Source organism: Canis lupus, chromosome 9, assembly GCF_011100685.1.
Source record: "Canis lupus familiaris isolate Mischka breed German Shepherd chromosome 9, alternate assembly UU_Cfam_GSD_1.0, whole genome shotgun sequence".
Taxonomy (NCBI): domain Eukaryota; kingdom Metazoa; phylum Chordata; class Mammalia; order Carnivora; family Canidae; genus Canis; species Canis lupus.
This window is the reverse complement of record NC_049230.1, coordinates 60,455,624-60,477,369: the sequence shown is the minus strand read 5'-3', so window position 1 is coordinate 60,477,369 and position 21,746 is coordinate 60,455,624. Positions and strand designations below refer to the sequence as shown.

Sequence of the window (21,746 nt, the reverse complement as noted above, 5' to 3'; positions counted from 1 at the left end):
CCACCTCCCCACCACCTTCTGCCCCCGAGCCCTCCACCCACCCAGCTCTTTTACAGAGAAAATCAAGAGCAGGCCCCAAAGTTTCCCCTCCTGTCCCTTGTCCCTTTAGGCTTTGCCCGGGCAACTATCCCTTAGTCAATATTGGCCATGCCACAGCCTTGGCCTCTGGCCACCAGCACTTGAAGCAAAGTTCAAAGCCTCTTGCTTGTCAGGAGTTGTGACGAGGGGGTGCGGGCATTGCCGCCCTTCCTGCAGGCACCGGCTCTGCTCTGGCCCTGCCCCACCTGCTCACTCACACGGCCCTGCCTTTGCACAGAGGGTGGAGCTGGGCTTTGAGGATGGCACTGCCCAGGGGCTGGGGCACCTGTCAACCCCGCCTGGAACCCCAGGTCACACAGGAGCCGTGTGAGTCGGTCTTGACCCCAGGAAAGGAGGGCAGCCCCCATGATAGAGTCTGGCCTGGCGTGGTGTTGTGGGCGAGCGCTAGGCTGTCACGGAGGGATGGATGTGCCGCCTCCTTCGGCAGCTGCTCAAGCGCACACTCAGACTTCAGGTAGTCACACACTGTCACACTCTGAGCGCCACACACACGCTGAGCACCGCAGACACAGCCACCTGCACACTCACAGTACACACGTATTCATACTTGTGCCCACACCCACGCCCACACTTAGGGAGGTTCTCATGCACATTCACACAACTGGATGGAAACACTCCCATTTGTGGCCGTGCACACACAGCGTGAGTGTGGCCTTTGCGCCAGGACCATGAGCCCTGGCAGATGAAGTGGGCAACTTGTTTCCCCCCTTGAAGCCTCAGTTTCTTGTCTTAAATGGGGATGACCTGTGTCACTTGCTGCGGAGAGGAGAGACGTGACCTTCTTTCCACAGAACCAGGCACCTCCTAGGTGCTCTGCCAGTGTGAACCTCTTCCCCTCCCTGGTTTCATCTTGGCCCCCTCCCCGTCCCAGGGGGAGGCTGCTGCGTAGCAGAGGCGACCACAGGTATGCTCAGCCCAAAGGCACGCCCAGAGGTAAGAGAATCTGGCTTGTGGGAGCCTGATAACCCGAATCCACCCATCCGCCCTCTCCTGCCCCAGCCTGCCCACCTCACTTTGAACAAAAAATCATTAACCGAGCTGTGGTTCCTAGGATGCTGATCCTTGTGTAAAGACCTCCTCTGCCCCAGGTCCTCCCTCCTCCCCACAAGAAAGGAGAAGTCCCAGGGTGCTCTGAGAGAGTCCCTTAAGAACACTCTTGAAAGGATCCAGTAAGGGAATTAGAGAGCCCTCAAAGTGGTGATCACAGATCCTCCTTCCTGGGTGCCAACATGGTGCTGTTGATCCTGGCTGTGCAGGAGGTCTGGTCAAACCCCCTGTATAGACAAGGAGCCCGGCTCAGAGAGGGAGAGTGGCTTGTCCAAGATCACCCGGCAAGTTGGCACCAGGGCTGGGCACTGGACCCAGAACTCCTTCCAGTCTATGCTGCGCTGTCACATGCACAGACCCTGAAGTCTCACCTTGAAGAGACAACCTCTGGCTTTCTTTTGGTTTTTGCCATTCCCTGTGTAGCAGGCACTGTGCTAGGCACTTTTCAGGAATGATCTCACTTGATCCTCATAGGAAACCTCTCAGGGGGCACTTGGTGGATGAGGAAATGAGACCCAGAGAGGGGTGAGGCCACTTGGTCTCCGAGCAGTGGCAGCCAAACTTCAGTGCCCATGCTCTTAGCCACTATGCTGCTGCCTTCCTGCCAACCACCTGGGAGCTCATATTGCCCTGCACCTGTTGGGAGGTTTTCAGGATCTCTTCCTCCCCCTGCACTGCGCTGATCTGACCCTGGATTGCACTAATGACACGGTCTGTGATCCTGCTGGTGGCCTGTGCAGGCCTGCCCTCCCCTGCTCATTGTGAGGCAGGCCCCAGGCCAGCCAGGGCTTTGGGCTTCGAAATCGTGGCTGGTGCCCCAGAACGAGCCCAAACAACCCATCCTTTCTGTGCGGTGGAGCTGCTCCACCTATGACCTCAAAAAACAAAAGAGGAAACAGCAGCCTTGGCCTTGCATATGGCATATCTGTTCTGCCTCCTCTGAGGAGCTCCCATTTGCTGAGGGTGGGGAAGAAATTCTTCCCCCTTTTCCAAATCCCACAGGGGAAGCCTGTTACTCTTATGTCCCCAACGTTACATTTCTTTCTCCATTCATTCAGCATATATTTATTAACTGCTTTTTAAGTGCCGGATCTGCACCAGGTTCCGACGACCAGGAGTACATTAGTCACACCTGCTGGAGGCTGGTGGGGGCAACCATGACCTCAGCTTGAGTCAGGGAAGGTGACATCCAGGCAGGGCCTGGGGGGCGGAGGACATCCAGGAGGGCACTGGGCTCAGCCATGCACATTTGCCAGTGGCCTTGGGTCCGGAGTATGGCGGCACCGAGAGACCACGTTCACCAGACAACGCCAACCTCACAGCCCCCCCCCCGCCCGAGAACTCGACCATTAGCTGTGCTGTGGGCTTGACGCTGCCTTGAACGACAGCCTGGAATAACACATTTATATTGCATTGGGTTGTGTGTGTAACAAGTGTGGAAAGCATTTGTTAACTATACGTGTTTAAGCCACACTGCGATTGTTCTCCTCTCATCTGGGCCTTTCCTCACTTTTAGATACACTAAGGCCCCGAAATGGGGAGTGCTCTGAGCGGCCCTGTCCCTGCCCCCAGCCTGGTGTGTGGACAGGCGGAGAGGCCCCAGTCTGCATGCACACGCGGGGACTGCAGTACAGCAGGTGGGCTGCATTTTCCAGGGTGGCCCAAGGTCGGAGGCAGTTTGGAGATCAGAAAGGCCTGGATGGAGGGCCTTGGGGTCCAGGGGAAAGAGTGGGGACCCTTTCCAGGCAAGGCTTCACAGTAGGAACGTTCACGGTCAGATTTGGGGTCTATCTCTCCCCGAAAGTTCATTTTCTTCTCTATAAGGAGCCCAAGTTCTCCTAGTGATTGGTGAGATTCCTGGGGGTGCCATGGTGGGGAGGGAGTTGCATGTGGCAGTGAGGCCGCTTCTAAAGCTTCAGACCAGAATAAAGAAATCTTTCTGGCCCAAAGGCAAACAGACCTGAACCTGAGGTGTATCTGAGTCAAGCCTCCGGGCAAACACCCCCTGCTAGGTCTCTGTCTACCCTCTCTGTCCTCCACCCCTCCCCTAGCACTGGGCACGGGGTGGGCCATAGGGCTGGATGATCCACTCATTCCTTCGTTCACTGAGCAGATAGGGACTAAGCGCCTCCGATGCCACACACTTGTCCACGCACCAGTGATACCACTGAACAAGCCAATGAGGCTCCCGGTCTGATGGGAGAGACTGACAATCCAGGCATAAACAAGACAATTACAGGAAGAAGCCTGCGCTATGAAGAAGAGAACGCGAAGAGGGGTCCCAGGCAGACTGGGATCCCCAAGAAAGTGATGTTTGAGCTGTGCACTGTTGCCAAGAAATCAGTTCTCGGGGAAAGAGCGCCGATGGTGATTAAGGCAAGCCAAAGCTACTATTTTTTGTTGCCGTGTTTTGCTCCCTTCCTAAACTGTCCTGACGGAGAGGCAGCCACTCTGCGGCCCACGCCCAAGGAGGGGGAATTACGCTCCACCTCCCTGAGGGCAGAGTATTCACAGAAATTGTTTGGATTTCTTCTGCTCAGGAAATCTGTCTATTCTCCCATTTTTTTAACCAACATTTTAATGCTGGCTCTTTTACTTTGTAGAAATTAAAGAACCCCGTTGGTGTCTCTAGGAACCGAGAAATATTTTTCTTCCAATGACCAAAAATACATGAAATTAACAAAGCATTAAGTTGGAGGGTAGGAAAAAAAAAAAAGAGATAATTGTTTTTCATTTTTTTCTATTGCCAATACACATTAAGAAGATTTGGGAAATACCCAAAGCAGAAGAACCTCTCACGTTCCACTGCTGGGAGATGCATATTATTCACATCCAATGTGTTATTTTACGATTTTTCTCCTGAGCACAGTGTTTACAGATTATATTATGTAATTTTGTTTCTTGCCTCTTCCCACCTTTTTTGTCAAATCAAAAACATTTCTGTGTTGCTATACAGACTTCATAGCCCTACTTTTTCAAGAGCTGCTAAATCCCATTGTCCTCCCCCCCCCCCACTCTGTCATAAAACTTAGCACAATACCTGGCCCATGGTCCCCGTTTAGAAATCAATTGTTATATGAATATACAACAGAGTCATCATTCTCTTGTTTTAGAGACATAGATTATTTCAGTTGCCTTGGTTCTAAATAATAGTGAGGCAAATAGATTATTCCCTTAGGACAGCGTCCCAGAGCGGAATTGTGAGCCAACAAGACCAAAACTTTTCAAGATAAATGCACCAAACCAGAAATCTCCCTCCCTCCCCTTCCCCTCTGAACCACCGGCAACTGTGCCCAGGGTAATAATTTACAATTGATTAAAGAGTTTGCCGGGGTGCCCCCCCTCCCATCTTTTCCCCCTTTCCTCTCCCCTCCCCACCCCTCCCCTCCCGACAAAAAGGGGGAAAATTATCTAAGAAGGTGAAGATGTTCTCAGACAATCATATTAACATATTCCAACAATTGCAATTTGCAAAATAGTAATCACAACCCCCAGAATCTGGGAGGCATTAATCAAAGCCGCAGGTTTAATTCCATTTTAAATATTGATGAAATGTGCTTCGGCTGCCTGCCTCGCCCTGGTGTGGAGGGGCCACGGGAGCGGCGGGAGCGGCGGGAGCAGGGAGCAGCCGAGGAGGTGGAGGGAGGGTTGGCGAGCAGCTGCCTGGAGGGGAGGCATCTGTGATTCAAATTGGTGGCTGTGCCGCCAGGTAGAGTGCGAGAGGGGTAGTGGAGAGGCTGTTAAGTCCATTGCTGTCAATTTGTAACGATCAGGGAGGGGCCCGGGGCTGGTTTAGCACAATAAACTCAGTTTGTCTGGTTTCAGGGGTTAGCACTGAAGAGCTTGCAGCTGCACGGATTCGAATAGCCCAGAGACTTCAGAACTGTAATTATCAACCCGCTGCTCTGCTCGCGGTGTGGCAAAAGTGGGCTTCACCAGCGCTTAACTCCTTGTGTGCCGCCGCCGTCCCCGTCCCCGCCGCCAGGCCTTGACAGCCACGCGTGGATTCCCGGCAGTCCTCGGGGGCAAGAGAGGCTGGGCGGGAGCCTTTCCTTTAGGTTATGGACAAAGGAACAGTGGGGAGGAGGCAGGGACACTGGCTCTGTGGGGGCGGCCTGCCTTCCCTGCCTTCCCTGCCCTCCCCGCCTTCCCGCACCAGCCCTGGGGGGATGGTCAGGCTTTGCAGTCTGATGGGCCTTGGTGGAGGTGGGGCAAGGCTCATTACTTGTCTAAAATGGGGGTGATCTCCCCCTCTCCTGGACTGTCACACAGACTCGACGAGACGGATGTCTGTAAAGCATGGGGCACACAGTAGGTTGTCAAGAGGTCTCCACCTCTCTGGTTCTGGGCCTAGAGCTTTCCTAGAAGGGGAAGGGGGCGGGGGGGGGGGGGCTGACTTGAGGGCAGGATTCAGGCTAGCTCTCAGGGGGTGCACTGGTTCCCTGGCTGCTGCTGTTTACGAGGAGGATGGGTAGGCCTGTCTCCCATCCGTTGGACTGGACGGTAGACGGGAGGGCAGGTCGGGAGACAGGAGGAGAGCCGCTCCAGGGCAGGGGCTTGGGCTAGTTCTCTTTGTCCCCAGGGCCTGACACGAAAGGCCGCGAAGTGAAGCAGGGACGAGGCAGGGCCAGCTACGGTGGTGTGATGACGAGAACTTGGGCTCAGCTGGGAGTCTTGGTTAATGAAGTGCGTTCATGACTCCACGGCCGTCCTTCATGAGTCCACGAAGGGCTACGCCCAAGAATGTTGGTCCCAGCGGAACTTCTGGTCAGGGGAGGTGGCCCCCTTGGATGTCCACCCCCCCCCCACTCCACCCATCCCCGATGGGGAGGAGAACGTCTCAGAAGCCACCACCAAGTATCGGGCAGCAGTAAGAAGCAAAGAACTAGATGTGCATTTAGCAACAAGAATAGATCTTGAAAATGTAGCGTTGAGTGAAAAAAGTAAGACACAATGAAATTCATAGTACAATGCCATTTATGGTGGTAAATTAAAACCACATTTGCACACAAAACAACAGCGCACATTTTACGGAGCTGCCTGCATTTTTAGGGGTATGTATCCCACCATTAAAGTGGGTCCCTGCCAGAGGTAGGGGAGGGCCTGGGTATGGGTTTGGGGGATAATGGAGGAAAATAAGTCAGCCCCCAGATGAGCCTTCCCTGGCCCAGAGAGATGATTGATTGTGGTGTGGGGGGCCTAAAGACTGTGCTCCATTCCCTCTCTCTACGGCTTGAAAACCAGTACAAGCTTCGTACTCAGACAAACCAGGGTTCACATTCGAGGCGCTCCTACCTACTAACCTGTGGCTGTGGACAGGTGACTCGATCTCTCCGAGCCTGCCTGTCCATCTGTACAATGGCGGGATTGCTGCCGGCAGGTGCTCATGAGGGTTAAATTAAGGAAGCTAAAGGAGGAGCACAGGGCCTACAGAAGTATCTGCAACTCCTCTCTATTCCCCACCAAAAGGACCTGAGTCTACGGGGGAGTCAGGTTCCCCTGCAGAGCCATATGGGCTCTTATAAGGGTCTACAGTGGAAAACCCAGAAAGGAAACGAAGAAGACCTGAAGGCTCTGGCTCCTGGCACGACCAGCAAGGCCTCACAGCACAGGGCTGGCTGTTCTGGGGGTACCCTCTGTGGGGGGCAGAGAGGGCTAAGGCCCGAGCAAGCTGCTCTCTGGGTGCCCGTCGGGGCTGCCCAGCTCAGAATGGCCAGGTGACCTCATGCCTGCCTCCCTCAGTGATATCTGCCATCCATACACCCCACCGTGTTCAATTTCCCCAAGCCCAGGCAACCAAAGGATTGGGGTTCAGCAAAAGTGGGTTCCTTTCCAACACAGAGCTTGACTGGCCACTGAGGCCACACCCCTGTGCTGGAGGGCACCCCAGGCCCTGGACCCCACCTGCCGATCTCCCAGCCCAGAGAAGGCCCGGCGAACACCAAGCATGATCAGCTCTTCCTCTTCCCCCGCAGACGATGACGAGCATGAGTGGATCATCAGGACGTGTCGCAAGGGCTGGGACGAGATTGTGGGTCACCGACCGAAGCTGTGAGCTTCGCTATCACCTCCGCCAGAGTTTTGTCTACACTGCTGGCGGCAGCTGGCCCTGAGGGCAGTCTAAACTTCCAGACCCTGACTTTTAACTCAGGAATAAAAGTCTTTCTGCAGCTTTCAGTGGCCCCAAGTGTACTTTCCTGAGACAATTTCTTAGGGGATCCTCATTTCACCAGCATCAAAGTCACCTGGGCAAAATTATAAATTAGATTATTTCTGGGCGCCACCTTAGACATGCTAATCAGAATCTCTGGGAATGGAGTCTAGCAGTGTGCATTCCTGGCTGCCACTTCCTGATGCATTTTTATTTCCCAGGTGTTCCTCAACACCACCCCAAAATCACATGTCAGCAGAAAACCAGAAGAGAAGGGATGACATGTTCCAGGGCAACACTTTGGCCACAGGCATCCTGGATCTTTGCATAACTGTCCCTCCTTAGAGGTTGCCAGATCCCACAGCCCGGCCCAGCCCCACCCACCCCATGTTTTGTCCCTTGCTCACCAAGAGCTGCCAGGAGAAGGCAGGTCTATGAAGGTTCTGACAAGGTCTGTAGTGGGAGGGCGGGGGGAGGGAAAGCGGCCTTCAAACCAGTGACCCAGAGTTGGCATGCTAGGCAGAGTTAGGAGTCAGAGGGTGGCCTGCGCACGCTCAGCTGTGCCACAGAGGGATCCTGGAGGGTTACCTCTCCCTTCTAGGGCAACAGTCACCTCTGCAGAATAACAGGGTTGAGCTCCATAGGGGTTTCCAAGCTGTGCTTTAGAAACAGAAGGCACATTCATGCAAAGAAGCACATACACATAATTTAAACTATATTTGAGATCTACACATATATCTAGGGGCACCTGGGTGGCTCAACAGTTGAGCATCTGCCTTCAGCTCAGGGCGTGATCCCCACATTGGGCTTCCTGTGAGGAGCCTGCTTCTCCCTCTGCCTATGTCTCTGCCTCTTTCTCCCTGTGTGTCTGTCTCTCGTGAATAAATAAATCTTTTTTAAAAAGATATACATATATCTAAATCAACATTTGATAAGTAGATCGGAAGAATGGAGGGAGGAGCGGCAGAGACGGGATCAGAGATGGCAGATGAAACAACTAATCCAGACGGGGGCCTTGCAGGGGTGAGGACGATGTACATCCTGAGCTGAGGTTTCTGAGCAACTCTGGCCGCTCCACTGCCCTCCTCAAGAGCTTTGGCTTTAATCACCAATTCTGCTGCTAAAAGAAAAGTTGCCAATGAGCAGAAGGATGTTCTCTGTCACTCCCCAGATTCTATGGCGGCTCTGGAACCCAGTAAGGCCCAGTATGAGACCCAGACTGGTGTGAAAGCAGAAGCCTCGTCTCCTGGCTCCCTGGCTCCCATCCCATATTCCCTTCGCTTCACTGGACGAAATTCTCCTGCATCTTCCAAACAGGCTCCTCTGTGCTTCCTTCCCTAGTCCCCCAGCATCTCCTCTTTTGCACCTGTACTGTCCTCTCGGTTGATAGGATCTGGCTCAGCATCCCAGGCCCCACAGCCTGTTGGACGGATCCGTCTGTCAGAGCATTGGCCAGAATGCGAGCTCCTCTAGGGCTGGTGGGCTAGGCCCGTCACCATGTCTGCAGAGCCAGCACAGGGCCCGGCAAAAAGCATTTGTGTGGGAGTGACATGGAGGAGGCCAACCTGACTGCCCACAAAGCTTAGACTGGAGAAGAAACTCACCGTCATGCCTTTGCAGCACAGTTGACTAACTGGGACATAGCACCGATTGTCCAGGAAGCACTTGCCTACAGGCCCGGGGCCTGAGCCCTTAACCAGAGAGCAGGAAAGAAACAGAATCCCATCATGTTCTGGATTTAAGTGCCAGCACTTCTACTTGCATTAACTTTATTTATTACACAAATAGGACATTTACAAAGCACAACATGAAAGGTATGTAACAAAACAGACATTGGTTTTACCAAAAAAGTGCTTACAATTTTTTTTTTTCCGTGTGTGTGTGTGTTTCTCCCTCTGTTTTATATTTAAATAAATAGTCTTGGTGGCCTGTGCGTTCCCAGGCTGCTCTAACAGGCTAGTGGAGACATGTCTGAATGGCAACATGCTACAACCACGTGATCCACGCAAGGAACAGACCTCCAGGCGGGAGGCTCAAGGCAGAGTGGGAACTAGGTGACCCTGGGCAGGGCTTGGCTGGCCACTTACCACATGGCTGTGCTCAGGGCTTCTATCACCAGGAGCAAAAAATCAAAGGAAACATGAGAGCTCCCCACTCACCAGGGATCGGGCCCAAGCTTCTCTTGCTAACATCAGCATCCTGTGCAGTGCCAGGTATCGGCTATTCAGGGGATGAACAGGGCTGCGCTGACTGCATTCCGGTGCTACCTCCGCTTGGCTCTGAGTCCCATGGAACTGTCTTTGGAAGGGAGAGGAAGCAGGTTCCCTTCTCAGGCTACACCTGTGCCTCGCCCTCCTCCAGGTCCCAGAGCAAGAAAGGCAGGTAGGTATTCGTTTTAAGGGCCGAACTTCAGGCATTTGGATTCCGAAACCTTATCCAGACTCTGAGAGGGATGCAGTCAATCAGCGGTGTCCACCATGGGCAAAAGCAGGGACAGCAGATACGTATGTGCCATGAACATGCTTCCCGGTCCTAGAGTCTCCTTCCAAAAGCAATGTATCGGGTTAACCAAAGCAGGAGGGAGGACTTGGGCTAGAACATGCTTACTAGCAGCCTCTAATAGGTAATGCATCAGGACACTAAGTAATTCTGAAATTACAGGATAAGCTTGGGACAAACGGGCGTCTCCTGAAAACATAAATCGTGGTCTTGTGCAGCCCAAGCCCTTTTGTTTGGGGTGGAAGAGTTGCAGCAGAATAGGGTGGTCGTGAGCACAGCCGTGTCTGGCCTCCACATTTCCGAGTGGGGGAAGGCGCTGGCTCTGCACAGGGGTACTGGGGGAGCCCACCAGTGTCCCCTGCAATTCTGGGCTCAGCAGGTTCACCTAGGCAGCAAGCGCCTTCTCTCTACTCAGAAATGGGTCCAGAATTAGCATTCTTACCACCATGTCCCCGGGCTCCATTTCCCCAGCTCCCCCCAGGAAGGGCCCCTCCCTCCAAGGAAGCCCCCATGGCCCTTGGGGGCCCAAGTGCCCCCATCAGGAGTCAGCAAGTAGCCAACAAGGGCCCCTGACTCTAACCGGCACAAGCATTCAGAAATGCCCTCATACATATCAAGTAACATTTCTGCCAGCTGTCCTGTATGGATGCCAGATAACTAGGTAGGAACAGAGTCTCCCCATATATACCCCGAGTTTTCTCTTCTCTCTCCTTGAAATAGTTAGTGCCTCCCACACCCAGCATGCTACGTCGTCGTTCTCCAGTGGGAGTCCTGGCCACCCCCCTCCCAGCCCCCGCCTATCCCCCTGCCTCTTGGTCTGGACCGGCCTCCATCTCTGCCCTGTTGGGCCTCTCAGGGTTGGTCAGTGTCTCTTCTCTCTCTGAATTAACTTGACATAACCAGACAGATGGAAATGATAAAATTAGAACATAGCTTTCCTTTGGGGACATCCCACAAACACTGTAGAGTTTTCCAGACAAAAGCAACAGAGTGGATAACATTGGGGGTTGTCGGCTATTCGGAATTCAGAGATGGTTGCAAGGAAGAAGTAAATAAAGGCCAGGATGGGAAGAAAGAAAACCTGTAAATTAGAAGGCTGTTGGCGCTGCAAGATTCAATTTGGCCTTTGGCCTTTTGCTATTGTAATCAGCTTAAGTTGAAGATGACTCCTGTCTAAATGGAAAAACAGGCCGTTGTTTTTCACCCTGATTCCAAATTTCAGGGAGCTCTGCCTTCCGAGAGGAGGACTCCGTGGTGCCTTGGCAGGTTCTGGTTCTCAGCAGGAGAAGGGAAGGCCAGGCCCAGGGGTCCAGCCAGAGGCGATCAGGACAGCGGGTGAAGGGCGGATGTGGCGCGGGTGGATCCCTGGCAGTGGCGTGGACACCAGCTTTCGGCGGCTGTGGGGCAGTGGTGGGGTGCCCGTGGACAGACAGCATTAGTACTGAAAAAGGATGACCTGCAAGAGGAGGGCACAGGAGGTGGCTGAGTTGGGGGCCTGCCACACCTGGCGGTGCTCCCCCCTCCAGGTCCTCGAAGGCATGAAGAACGAGGACCACTTGGGGCCCAGATCTGGGTTCAAATCCTAGCTCTGTCACTTACTTGCAGTGAGGCCTTGCGCAACCTACTGTGCCTCGCTGAGCCCGTTTCCTCATCTGTAAAATGGGATTGACAAAGCCTCTCTCTCCAAATGGTGAGGATTCAGTGAGATACAGGAGCAGCAGGACATGACCACTGCACCATTCCCTGTGCCCAGCACTGCGTCAAGTGCCTTACTTACGTTACGGAACAGAAGCCTCGGCCCCATCAGTGTGTCCTGCCGTTATGCCTGTTCTACAGGGAGGGCACTGAGGCCCAGAGAGGTGAAAGTCAGTAGGCCCCGTGACCACACAGCTGGGAAGCGGTGGACCCAGGCCGGGCCCCAGGCCAAGCTCTCTTTGTTGTAACCCGTTGCCTCTACTGCTGCAAGGCCACAAAGACAGCAGTCGTGGATGCTTACTATACCCTGGGCAATGGGCCCAGCACTTCCCTTGATCTTCATAAAGCCAGAAGGCAGCCAGGTACCAGACACACAGTGGGTAATCAGGAACCGTCTGCCCCTTTCCCTCACCCTCTTCTACCTAAAGCGACGGGCTGACTTCTCATTGCCACCCACACGGGATGACTGGCTGGCTGGTCAATGGGAGGTGACTTGTCCCAGTAATACATCAGGAGGCACTTGCAAGGGGTCCAGGGACATCCAGTGGGCATGGCCATATGGCTGTTCCATTTTCTGATCAGGAATATTCCTTGCCCAGATTGGTTACTATGAGGAGGAGCTGGAGGCGAGCATAGGTGATGATCTCCCTAAGCACAATCATGGTAACCAACGTCTATGGAGCACACTGTGTACTACGCACCATGCTACATGCCTCCCAATCATTATTGCATTTACTCTTGGCAACAACCTTAGGCGGTGGCAACAGTTACCACCTGTGTTTTGTGGGGGCGGGAATGGAGGCTCAGAGAAGTGGACTGTGTTCCCAGGTCTCACAGTGAGACAGTGGCAGAGCTGGAATTCAGAGCCTGCCCGACTCCAGGGCTGACACCACACTGTCTCACCCCACATTGGCCAATGCTCTTCTCTGACCTCTGGGATGCCTGACTTTGGGCTCTTATCAAGAGAAGCTTCCTCAAAAGAGAGAAAACTCTGGTAAGACCCTACCCTCTGTGGGCCTCAGTCCCTCCGTCTGATCAATGACAGTATGGCCCTGGTTTCTAAGAGCTTTCCGACTTCTGAAATTGTGGAATCAGAGGATATGGCCAAGAAGAAAGGTGGTTCCGGAAACATTCAAGCAGGTGTGGCCACATGATGATGTGGTGGAGGCAGGGGGTGCTCCCTGCAAATGCTCAGAGCTCTGTCCTACTGGCCAGACCGGTCCTGGTCTTGAGTGGGTTCAGGAGCCTGCCCAGGGATTACTGTGTCTCCTTACAGCTGGGCCAGCCAGGCCTGGAGGGATTTGGGAGAAAGTACACACAGTCTTGCGCTGATCACACACAACCCACCAGGCCATCCTTGTGGGTTTGGCAAGGAAGTGGACAGAAAAGGTCCCCAGGAGCTGGCAGGAAGGAGTGACAGAAAGTGGGAGGGAGACACATTTTTTTGTAGAGCTGCTGGATGTGAAGTTGGAGATGAGGCCCAGCAAGAGAAAAACTCTGGTGAGGCAGCCAAACCCAGGGGCCAGAAACCTCTAGAGCAAAAGCTGCCAGACCCGAGACTGGCTCATCCTTCAGACTGAACCAGACATAACTGAACCAGACATAACCACAAGCCTTGCTGAGTAACTAGGAGACAAGGCTCAGCTCCAAGAGCAGAGCCCAGCCCTAAACATTTCTGAGGCTCCCCTCTGCCCTTCAGATAAAGCCTGAAGCCCTGGCTCCCTCCCTCCTTTGTGACCCCTGTCACTTCCTTGGGCCTCAGTCACACTAATCGCCCTGTGGTCCCTCTCACCCAGGCTCCTCTTGCCTGTGTACCTTTGCATCACTCTTCTCTCGACATGGAACACCCATCTTCCCATTCCTTGCTTCTCTCTTGGAGCTCATTACCCCCTCTTCTGGGTCCTCAAAGGCCACTTTCATCCCTCAGCTCACCTGCTGTGTCACCCTGCTCACCTCCTGCTCTAATTCACATGCTCCCTGAGGACAGGGATGATGCCAGCTTGCCTGTGCGGTCCCTGTGCTGGTCTGACGGGACAAGTGGCAGCTCCGAGATGGGCGGTCTCAAGGCGGAGGCCAGCTCTGCCCCCATGCACTGTGTGATGCTGGTGAGCTGCTGCTCTGAGCCCAGGCTTCTGTATGTGTGACTTGGAGCCAATCAGAATCACCCTCCCAGGGACACCTGGGTGGCTCAGTGTTTCAGCTCGAAGTGTGATCTCAGAGTCCCAGGATCGAGTCCCACATCTGGCTTCCTACGTGGAGCCTTGCTTCTCCCTCTGCCTGTGTTTCTGCCTCTCTCTCTCTCTCTCTCTCTCTCATGAATAAATAAATATAATCTTTAAAAAAAAAGAACCACCTTCCCAGTGAGGCTGTGAAGGGTGAAGTCAGAGAGAGCACAGTGTCAACTATAAAGTGCTCCGAAAGGAAGTGATGAGTGGCCTGTTGGAACTTCAGAGCCCAACAGACAGGCAGCATCACTGCACAAGTCACATCACCTCTCTGAGCTTCGGTTCCCTTGTCTTTACCATGAGAACGGCCATCCCCACACCCACAAAGTGCTTGGAAGGCATCAATCGGACAAATTGTGTAAAGCACCTGCTGTGAATGGATGAGTTGCTGGAGCAACAGCAGCTCTAGCTCCAAGCAGGACAATCTTGTTGGGTGTTCCTGGGGCATGCTCACCCACCACCGGGTCTGTGGGATTTTGTATCGCACACTACGGCTTACTTAGAAATCCACCTGTCCAACTCGGTTGTCTGCACCATATACCTGCCCCACGGCACCCTGCAGAGCCTGGCACACAGCAGGTGCTCATTCAGGGTAAGCAGAGGTATCCTACGGGAGTGGTCCCCACCCCAAGCCTCCCCAGCAGACTCTCTAGGGGTAAGGCTGGGGAATCTGCTTCTTTACAAGCTTCCCAGGTGATTCTGAGGCATGCCAAAACTGTGCTCTGCTGGCCTGGAAGGTCCCTGGAGGCCCTTCCAGCTGGGAAGAACTGGCCCAATCTTCCTGGCCCACTACACCTGCTGACTCCTGGGGGCTCCCTGCGTCTCTAAGGACCGCTACCGCGATTATTCTAAAAGAGGCCTCCATTCAATAAAACTAGAAAAAATAGAATAGAATAGAACAGAACAGAATAGAATAAGGGCACCTAGCTGGCTCAGTTGCTAAAACAGGAGACTCTTGATCTCAGGGTTGTGAATTCAAGCCCCGTATTGGGTGTAGAGAGTACTTAAAAAATAAAATCCTTAAAAATAAATAAAATAAAATACAAAAGAGGCCTCCAGGGCCTCCCAGCTGCCCCAGGACAAAGTCCAGACTCCTCCACCTGAGCTCCCCCCCTCGCTGTTCCTCCCAAGCCTGCGTGCCAGCAGTGTTGAACTGATCAGGGTTCTCTGAGAGCCAACGTGGCTCACACTTTCCCTGACAATCTCTGAGTCAGCCATGAGGCATGTGCGCAGACAGTGCCCTCCTCTAGAAAGTCCTCTTTGGTTTCTCCTGAGCTGTGTGCCCCGACTCTCCAGCTCCCTGGGCTCCTCTGTCAGGTTTGATCCCACTGTGTTGTGATTGTATCGTGTTTCCTCCTCCAGACTGTGGCCCCTACAGAGCAAGAACGCTTCTTTCCTCATCCCCATGTTCCTGGCAACTGACTCGGGGCTGCTCAGCAAAGTCAGTACGTAGCAAATGTCCGCTGAATAAATTAGGACGTACATGGGTTCCCATACAGGCTCTGGGACCTAGCGCAAACTGTGCCTCAATTTCTCCGCTCCTAAAACAAAGGGTCCTCCTAGGACAGAGGGCTGCAAGGCTAACTGAAAGGTGTCTTGGCACCGAGAGGGAGCCAAGTGGGAGTGGGTCCTACCCGCTCTGTGATTTCACCTGGAGCAGTTCTAACTACTTTTATCTGTTTTATGGGTTACGGGAAAAAAAAAAATGTTTTAAAAGGGCCAGTGCTTAAATACAAAGCTTTCAAGCCGGTGGCACGGGGGAGTGTGTGTCTAAGCAGCCCTTCTGGTTGTTCAGTTCTGATGTTTGAGATAGCCAGAGATCCCGCTTCCACAAGGGAGACCCTGCCAGTTGACCAAGGTCACCTGCTCACCTGCTATCCCAGGGCCCCATCAGATAGGGGTATTCACTCAACAGACAGGGATGAAAATCAGGAAGGGAGAGGAATAGGTGACAGGCTAGGTTGCAGGGTGGTGTGGGATGTAAGCCTTACTTGGAACCACAAAAGGAGAGCAAAGCAACTAAATTCACAAATCTGAAAAAAAGAAGGCCAACTACTGGGGAGAAGGTGAGGGTGGGGCCTATAGGGAGGCTTTGAAGTGGCCCCTGCACATAGAACACGCTGCTCAAGCCACTGCCTTGGGAGCGCGGTGGGGGCTGAAACATGCTGGGCACATTGCCTGCCAGAAGCCCATCCTTGGGCAGGAAGGCTCTTACCCACCACACCCAATCTGGCTCCATTTACCTTCTCACCCCGGTTGGAGAGTGGCCCATCCATGTCGGCTTTGAGGTGGACGGGGGGTGCGGTGTAAGGCAGCCGGCAGTGCACCTGTCCGCACTGTACCTGACCTGTGGATGAGAGGATGCCTTGGAGCCCATCCTGCAGCCTCCATGCCGGAGCCCACCTGCCCCGTGCTCAGCAGGCTGGAGCCCTGGGACCAGTTTCACCTGGGCCATTAATGGCTGTGTGTGGCCTTGCACCAAACTCCAACAGGGTTGGTTGAAATGCTCTATGTGAAAATCTTTATAGTCTATAAAGTGCTACTCTATAACTGCCCAGCTCTCTGATAAACACTCCTAAGCAAATATGTGTTTAACACTGACATGCAAAAATGTACCCCATTATTAGGATCCTTCTTGGTGCCCTGTACCTTCTTATCTCCTAGGTAGCTCTCAGGCTTTACTCTGTACCTCCTAGAGGATCTGGCACTTTTCACCTTAATGATGCTGTCCTTGACCATACTATTCATGACTGCAGCCCAACACTCACCTTTCCCCTCCCTATCCTCCTTCCCAGCTTTATTTTTTCCTCCTTAGTGCTTACCATCATCTGACTTACTGTATATTTTTATTGTTGACTTGGCATTATCTTTGCCAACTAGAATACAAGCTCTAACAAGGGCAGGAATTGTCTTTTTTCCAGACTCTAGATCTTGATGGATTTCCAGTACCTAGAGTGAGGTATGACACCTAGCAGGCACTCTGAATATTGGTTGCATGAATCACTGTACCTTATTCCAACATCTAAAACTGTCTGGGAAGTCCATCCTTATATCTGACTCAAATGTCCTGTTTCAGGGCTTTACCACTACGGTGGAAAAGTCCATGGCTTCTCTTGTTCCTACACTTCTTTCTCTTTGGTCACATGGTCACAGGGGAAACAGCCTATAGAGAGACCTACAATTAATATGTAACTTAGGACAAGTCACTGCACCTTTCTGAGCCATAGTTCCCTCGTCTGTAGAATAAGGCAGTTGTATTAAATTAGGGATGCTTAACCCGGGGTATTCTAGGAGTCCATGAACATCTTGGGATTACACTGAAAACTATGTGCATACGTGCATCTTTCTGGGGTCTGGTTCCACAGCTTTCTATCAGTTTCCAAGCCCCAAGGCCCCAGGAAACTCAGAATCCTGTGACGTTAGTTAACTGCAAAGCAAACTGCTGAGGTGTTATTCAGTCATGCAGCAAGAGGCAACAGGTCCAAAGACCCTTGACACTTCCTGCCCCACACTGGGTTCCACCTCAAGGGCAAGAGGAAAGGGCACCTCAGCCCCCTCTCTAGGCATCTAAGACACACCCAGGCTTCATCAACAAAGTATGTAGGGAGAGTCTTGGCATGACTCTGGAGGCCATGGCCTCACTCCCAAAGGGGTCACCTAGATGCATTACCAGCTCCACAGCTGGTGGCCCAGACTCCTGGTACCTAGAGAGCTCCTGGTCCTTGGCCCCTCTAACAGATGATCTAGATGTTCAGTGGGCTCTGTGCAGCCTCAACATAAGTCATTGTTTAGAAAAGAAAGGAAGAAAAGTCCCTCCTACAGAGCAGATGGTTCAGAAATGAAACCATGCAAAGAGACAGGGTTTCCAACTGGCTGCCTGGTGCAGCAGGCAGGATTCTGCACTCCCAGCTGTGCCAGCTAGAACCACCACCACCATTACAAGAGCAGCTAATACTTCTCCAGCATCTACTCAATGCTGGAGACCTGAAGTCAGTGATCTCATCTGCTGCTAACACACTGCTCTGAGATAAGTATTCTTATCGTCCTCATTTTCACAGATGAGGAAATTGGTATTCCGGGAAGCAAAGAAGCTTGCCTGATGTCACCCAGCTAGTAAGTGACAGGGATGGGATTAGAAGCCTGACAGTCTCACCTCAAAGCCCACAATCAACCATTAAAGAATACTGGCTCCCGTTAACTTACTGCCCTTGGTTTCCTCATCTGTACAATGAGAGAGTGGTTTCTGATGTTTACAAACATGCTTAGTTTAGTGTCTGGCACATGGCAGGGGCCCAGTAAGCAGCAGGGCTCTCTCTGACCCATTCCCCTTTCTCTTTCCCTTTTACTTGGAGCCAGAAAAGGGAGGATTTGTGTTTGTGGGTATGTTGCGGCCACTTCTATTTTTCTGGTCATGCCCAGCTTTGGGGAAGCAAACACACTCAAATGGGATGAAAATCCACAATAAGCACCTGCTCAATAGCAGATTCACTGAATGTTTATTCACCCAGAAATCCACAAGGCCACCTCCCTGTCTCCACCAGATTTCTGCTCTGCTCAAAGGTCACTGTATCATGACCCACTCCAGCATCCCCACGGCACCCAGTCCCCACTGACATGCCATTCCTCCTTCCTTTGTTAGTTGATGATCTCTCCACCCATGTCCCACCGTGGAATGTGAGCCTCAGGAGCACACAGACTTTGGTCTACTGTGCTCTCCACTGTATTCCAGTGCTCAGCACAGAAGGCACTCAAGAGTATTTACTGAACACAAGAATGGATTTTTAACCCCCCGAAGCAGGCATTATTAATGTCCCAGTTTACAGATGAGGATACTGAGATTCAAGGAGGGCAGGTAATTTGCCCACAGCCGCCTCCCAGCTCTGCATACTCCTGCCACACCGCCTTCTTCGACAACCCTAAACGCACCCATGCCACAATGCTTCCGGAGCTATGGCCTGCCTGCATGCAGCTCCTCTGCTGCCCCGCACTGCTACCTCCCCAATCCATGAATCTCACTAATTCTTAACCATCCTTCCCGTCCCAGCTTGCTGAGAGGCAGCATCTCCACAAGCTCGCATCCAGTTCCTTTCTGATAGCAATCATCACCATTAAACCATGCTCTCGGGATGCCCTGGTGGCTCAGCGGTTGAGCACCTGCCTTCAGCCCAGGGCGAGATCCTGGGGCCTGGGGATGGAGCCCCACATCGGGCTCCCTGCAGGGAGCCTGCTTCTCCCTCTGCCTGTGTCTCTGCTTCTCTCTCTCTCTGTGTGTGTCCCTCACGAATAAATAAAGAAAATCTTTACAAACAAACAAATAAACCATGCTCTCGTCCGTCTGGTTGCCGTGCTGTGTTGCCTCTCCACTAGAACGTAGGTTCCACCCAGGCAAAGATTTTGCGCATCCTGCTCCTCCCCTGGCCCCTGAGCCCGGGCGCACAGGGCGTACTTGCAAAGTGTCTCTTGAATGGCCCGATGAATGGCCTTTTCTCTATGAAGGGCCCCGACTCCCTGGGGCAGAGAGAGGGATGGGAGCCCGGCCCCTGTCCCCGAACTTCTAGGTGCGCGGCACCTCGGACTCCACGTCTTGGCGCCAAGGCTCCGGCCTCCCCACGCCTGCGCCCCCCGCGCGGCCCCGCGCGCCCCCGGCCCCCTCCCCGCGCGGGCCGGGCAGCCCAGGGGTCGCGGCCGGTCACTCACTCTCGATGTAGCCGTGCAGGGTGACCATGCGCGCCCGCTCGGGGCTGCTGAACGGGGAGTAGTGGATGTCCTCGGGCAGGGCGGAAGGGAGGCGGGACGGCGGCGCCCCGGAGGGCGGCACAGGATGCTGCGGTGTGTGCTTTTTATGACGCGCCCGGCAGTTTTGGAACCACACCTGCAACGACAGCCTCAGCAGCCTCAGCCTTGCGCAGGGTCCCAGGCGGGACCGCCTCGTCGCCTCCCGCGTCGGGGCGGCCCGTGCGCCCCACGCCGGGCCCCGAGCCCCCGGCCCCGGCCCCCGGCCCCGGCCCCAGCCCCCGGCCCCACCTGGATGACCCTCCGGCTGAGGCCCGTCATGTCTGCGAGCTTCTGCAGCGTCTGTGCGTCCGGGTTGTTGTCCTGCGCGAACTGCGCCTGCATCACCTGCGGGGAGCCAAGGGGGCAGGGAGGCCGGAACCCGCCGAGGCCCCGCGGACCCGGCCCAATCACAGGCCCGGCCCAGGGCCCCGCCCCCCGCGGGCCTCGGCCTCCCCTCGCGGCCCCGCCTCCCTGCAGGGCCCGCCCCGCCCCGCCCCGCGCGCCCCGCGCGCCCCGCGCGCCCCGGTACCTGCAGCTGCTCCGCGGTGAAGGACGTGCGCGCGCGCTTGGCCGGTTTGGGCTGACTGTCCTGCTCCGAGGGCACCGCCCCCTCCAGCGTGAGGCCGTTCCCTGGGGGTGACAGAAGTGGCTGACCACGCGTCCCCATCTCTTCTAGTGGCATCCTGGAAAGGACGGGGGTGGGGGCAGCTGGTCCCTGGCAGGGTCCGGAGCGGAATCGGCTCGGAGCGGGGATCCCAGGCTCCTAGTCCCTGAGCTCCTTGAGAAAAGGGGCCGTCCTCTCCGGGCTGGGCGTTTGCTCAGTACCAGACCCTGCTCGGCGGTGTGTCCCCTGCGGCTGTCTCGCAGCCCTACTTTACAGCACAGCAAAGAAACTGAGGCTCAAAGAAAAACCTCTGCCCAGGGCCACGCTCGCGCCTCGCGGCTTACAGCTGTCTGGCGCCAAACTGGAGCCCCTCTCAGCTAAATTGGAAAAACCAAAGGCTGGTGGAGGTAAGGTGCTAGCAGGCTAGCAGGTGGCGGAGCTGTGATCCTGACTTTGTAAAAATGTATGGAAGCAAAAAGGCTGAAACGATGTACCCCAAGGTGTTAGCAGTGGTTACCTCTGAGGAGTGCAATCAGGGAGACCCTATCTTCAGTTTTTTGGGATATTGCATGACTGTTGCAAAAGCCTACTTTTGAGGTTTTTGCCACGATCACGTCACTTTATTTCCCTAAATTTAATTCTGTTAACCGGAGTGTATGTTAGCCTTTCTCTTTCCGCTTATATTACTTTTATAATCACACTAAGCACAATCCCGCTTTATTTTGAACGACTCATTTTTTTTTTTCTAGGTCATACATGCTCCTTATCAAAAACTCAGAAAATACAGATAAGCACAAAGAAGAAAATAAAAATGACCAGTAATTCCACCACTGTTCACAATTAGTTGTATTTGTTTTTAATTTGGGAAAAACGACTACGTTGGGGGCGAACCGAACAAATATGCCACCATATATACAGAGAAAAAAAATCTGGGGAGATAGACACCAAAATATGAGAGGTAGTGACATTTAGAGTGATCTTTATTTTCTTCTTTTTGCTTAACTATCTTTTCTAAGATTTCTATGATGGATGGGTGTGTGTTTCAGTTTAGAGGTAAAACAGTAGGGGAGCCTGGCTGGCTCAGTTGGTAGAGCATCTTAATCTCTTAATCTTGGGGTCTTGAGTTGAAGTCCCATGTTAGGCAAGGGACTTGAATTTTAAAATTTTTAAAATAACAAATAAATAGATAAATGTAAAACAGTAATCCAAACTGAGGGCTGCTCAGTAAAGGAGTTCTGAGGTCCCAGGCCTTCAAGCTCCCCCGCGAGATAGGAGTCTGGGGTTGGCCTAGATGTGAGAGCAAGAGTTGTAACTGGCAAGGCTGTAGCTAGGGGTGGTCCTGATTGGTCTAGATATGGAAGGAGCCTAGGGTCACTGATGAGCCATGGTATAGGGGAGCCCTGACTTCTGGGATTCCATCCCAGTGCCACTACTGACTTGCTCACCACTGCAGGTAACTTCCTACACCACCAGCCTTACTTGCTTCCCACCTAGGCTACTTAGTCCTGATCCTGGCAGGGAAAAGTGCTGGCCTTGGGCTGAAACTCTCAGGGAATTCCTGACTAGTTCCCAGGCTAGAAATTGGGGCAGGGTGGTCCATATACCTCCGGAGAGGCCCTGAAGATGGGACAAATACTTTGTGTTATTAATG

The 21,746-nt window shown here is 53.4% G+C and overlaps 2 protein-coding genes across 12 annotated transcripts in view; one reads left to right on the top strand and one right to left on the bottom strand.

The window, feature by feature from the left end:
- MORN5 (MORN repeat containing 5) overlaps positions 1 to 15,461 on the top strand; it is a 37,264-nt gene extending 21,803 nt beyond the window's left edge. Inside the window, exons 6-7 of one of the 8 annotated variants that reach the window (XR_005365024.1) lie at positions 891 to 1,032; positions 2,663 to 3,935. Coding sequence is in view for 6 of the 8 variants with exons in the window: in XM_038549464.1 (XP_038405392.1) it covers positions 15,079 to 15,446 (368 nt within the window). In the remaining 2 variants the exon portion in view is untranslated. The other 7 variants (XM_038549468.1, XM_038549467.1, XM_038549464.1 and 4 more) reach the window with 7 other exon arrangements.
- Positions 1 to 21,746, bottom strand: part of LHX6 (LIM homeobox 6) — a 37,511-nt gene that overhangs the window by 3,035 nt on the left and 12,730 nt on the right. For 2 of the 4 annotated variants that reach the window (XM_038549458.1, XM_038549461.1), the window contains exons 6-9: positions 20,021 to 20,121; positions 19,741 to 19,836; positions 19,414 to 19,588; positions 9,028 to 11,252 (exon numbers count right to left, since the gene is read on the bottom strand). In XM_038549458.1, the coding sequence (XP_038405386.1) occupies positions 10,948 to 11,252; positions 19,414 to 19,588; positions 19,741 to 19,836; positions 20,021 to 20,121 (677 nt within the window). In that variant the 3' untranslated portion in view covers positions 9,028 to 10,947. Of the gene's footprint in view, positions 1 to 9,027; positions 11,253 to 15,959; positions 16,064 to 19,413; positions 19,589 to 19,740; positions 19,837 to 20,020; positions 20,122 to 21,746 lie in introns of those variants that run through there. The other 2 variants (XM_038549459.1, XM_038549460.1) reach the window with 2 other exon arrangements.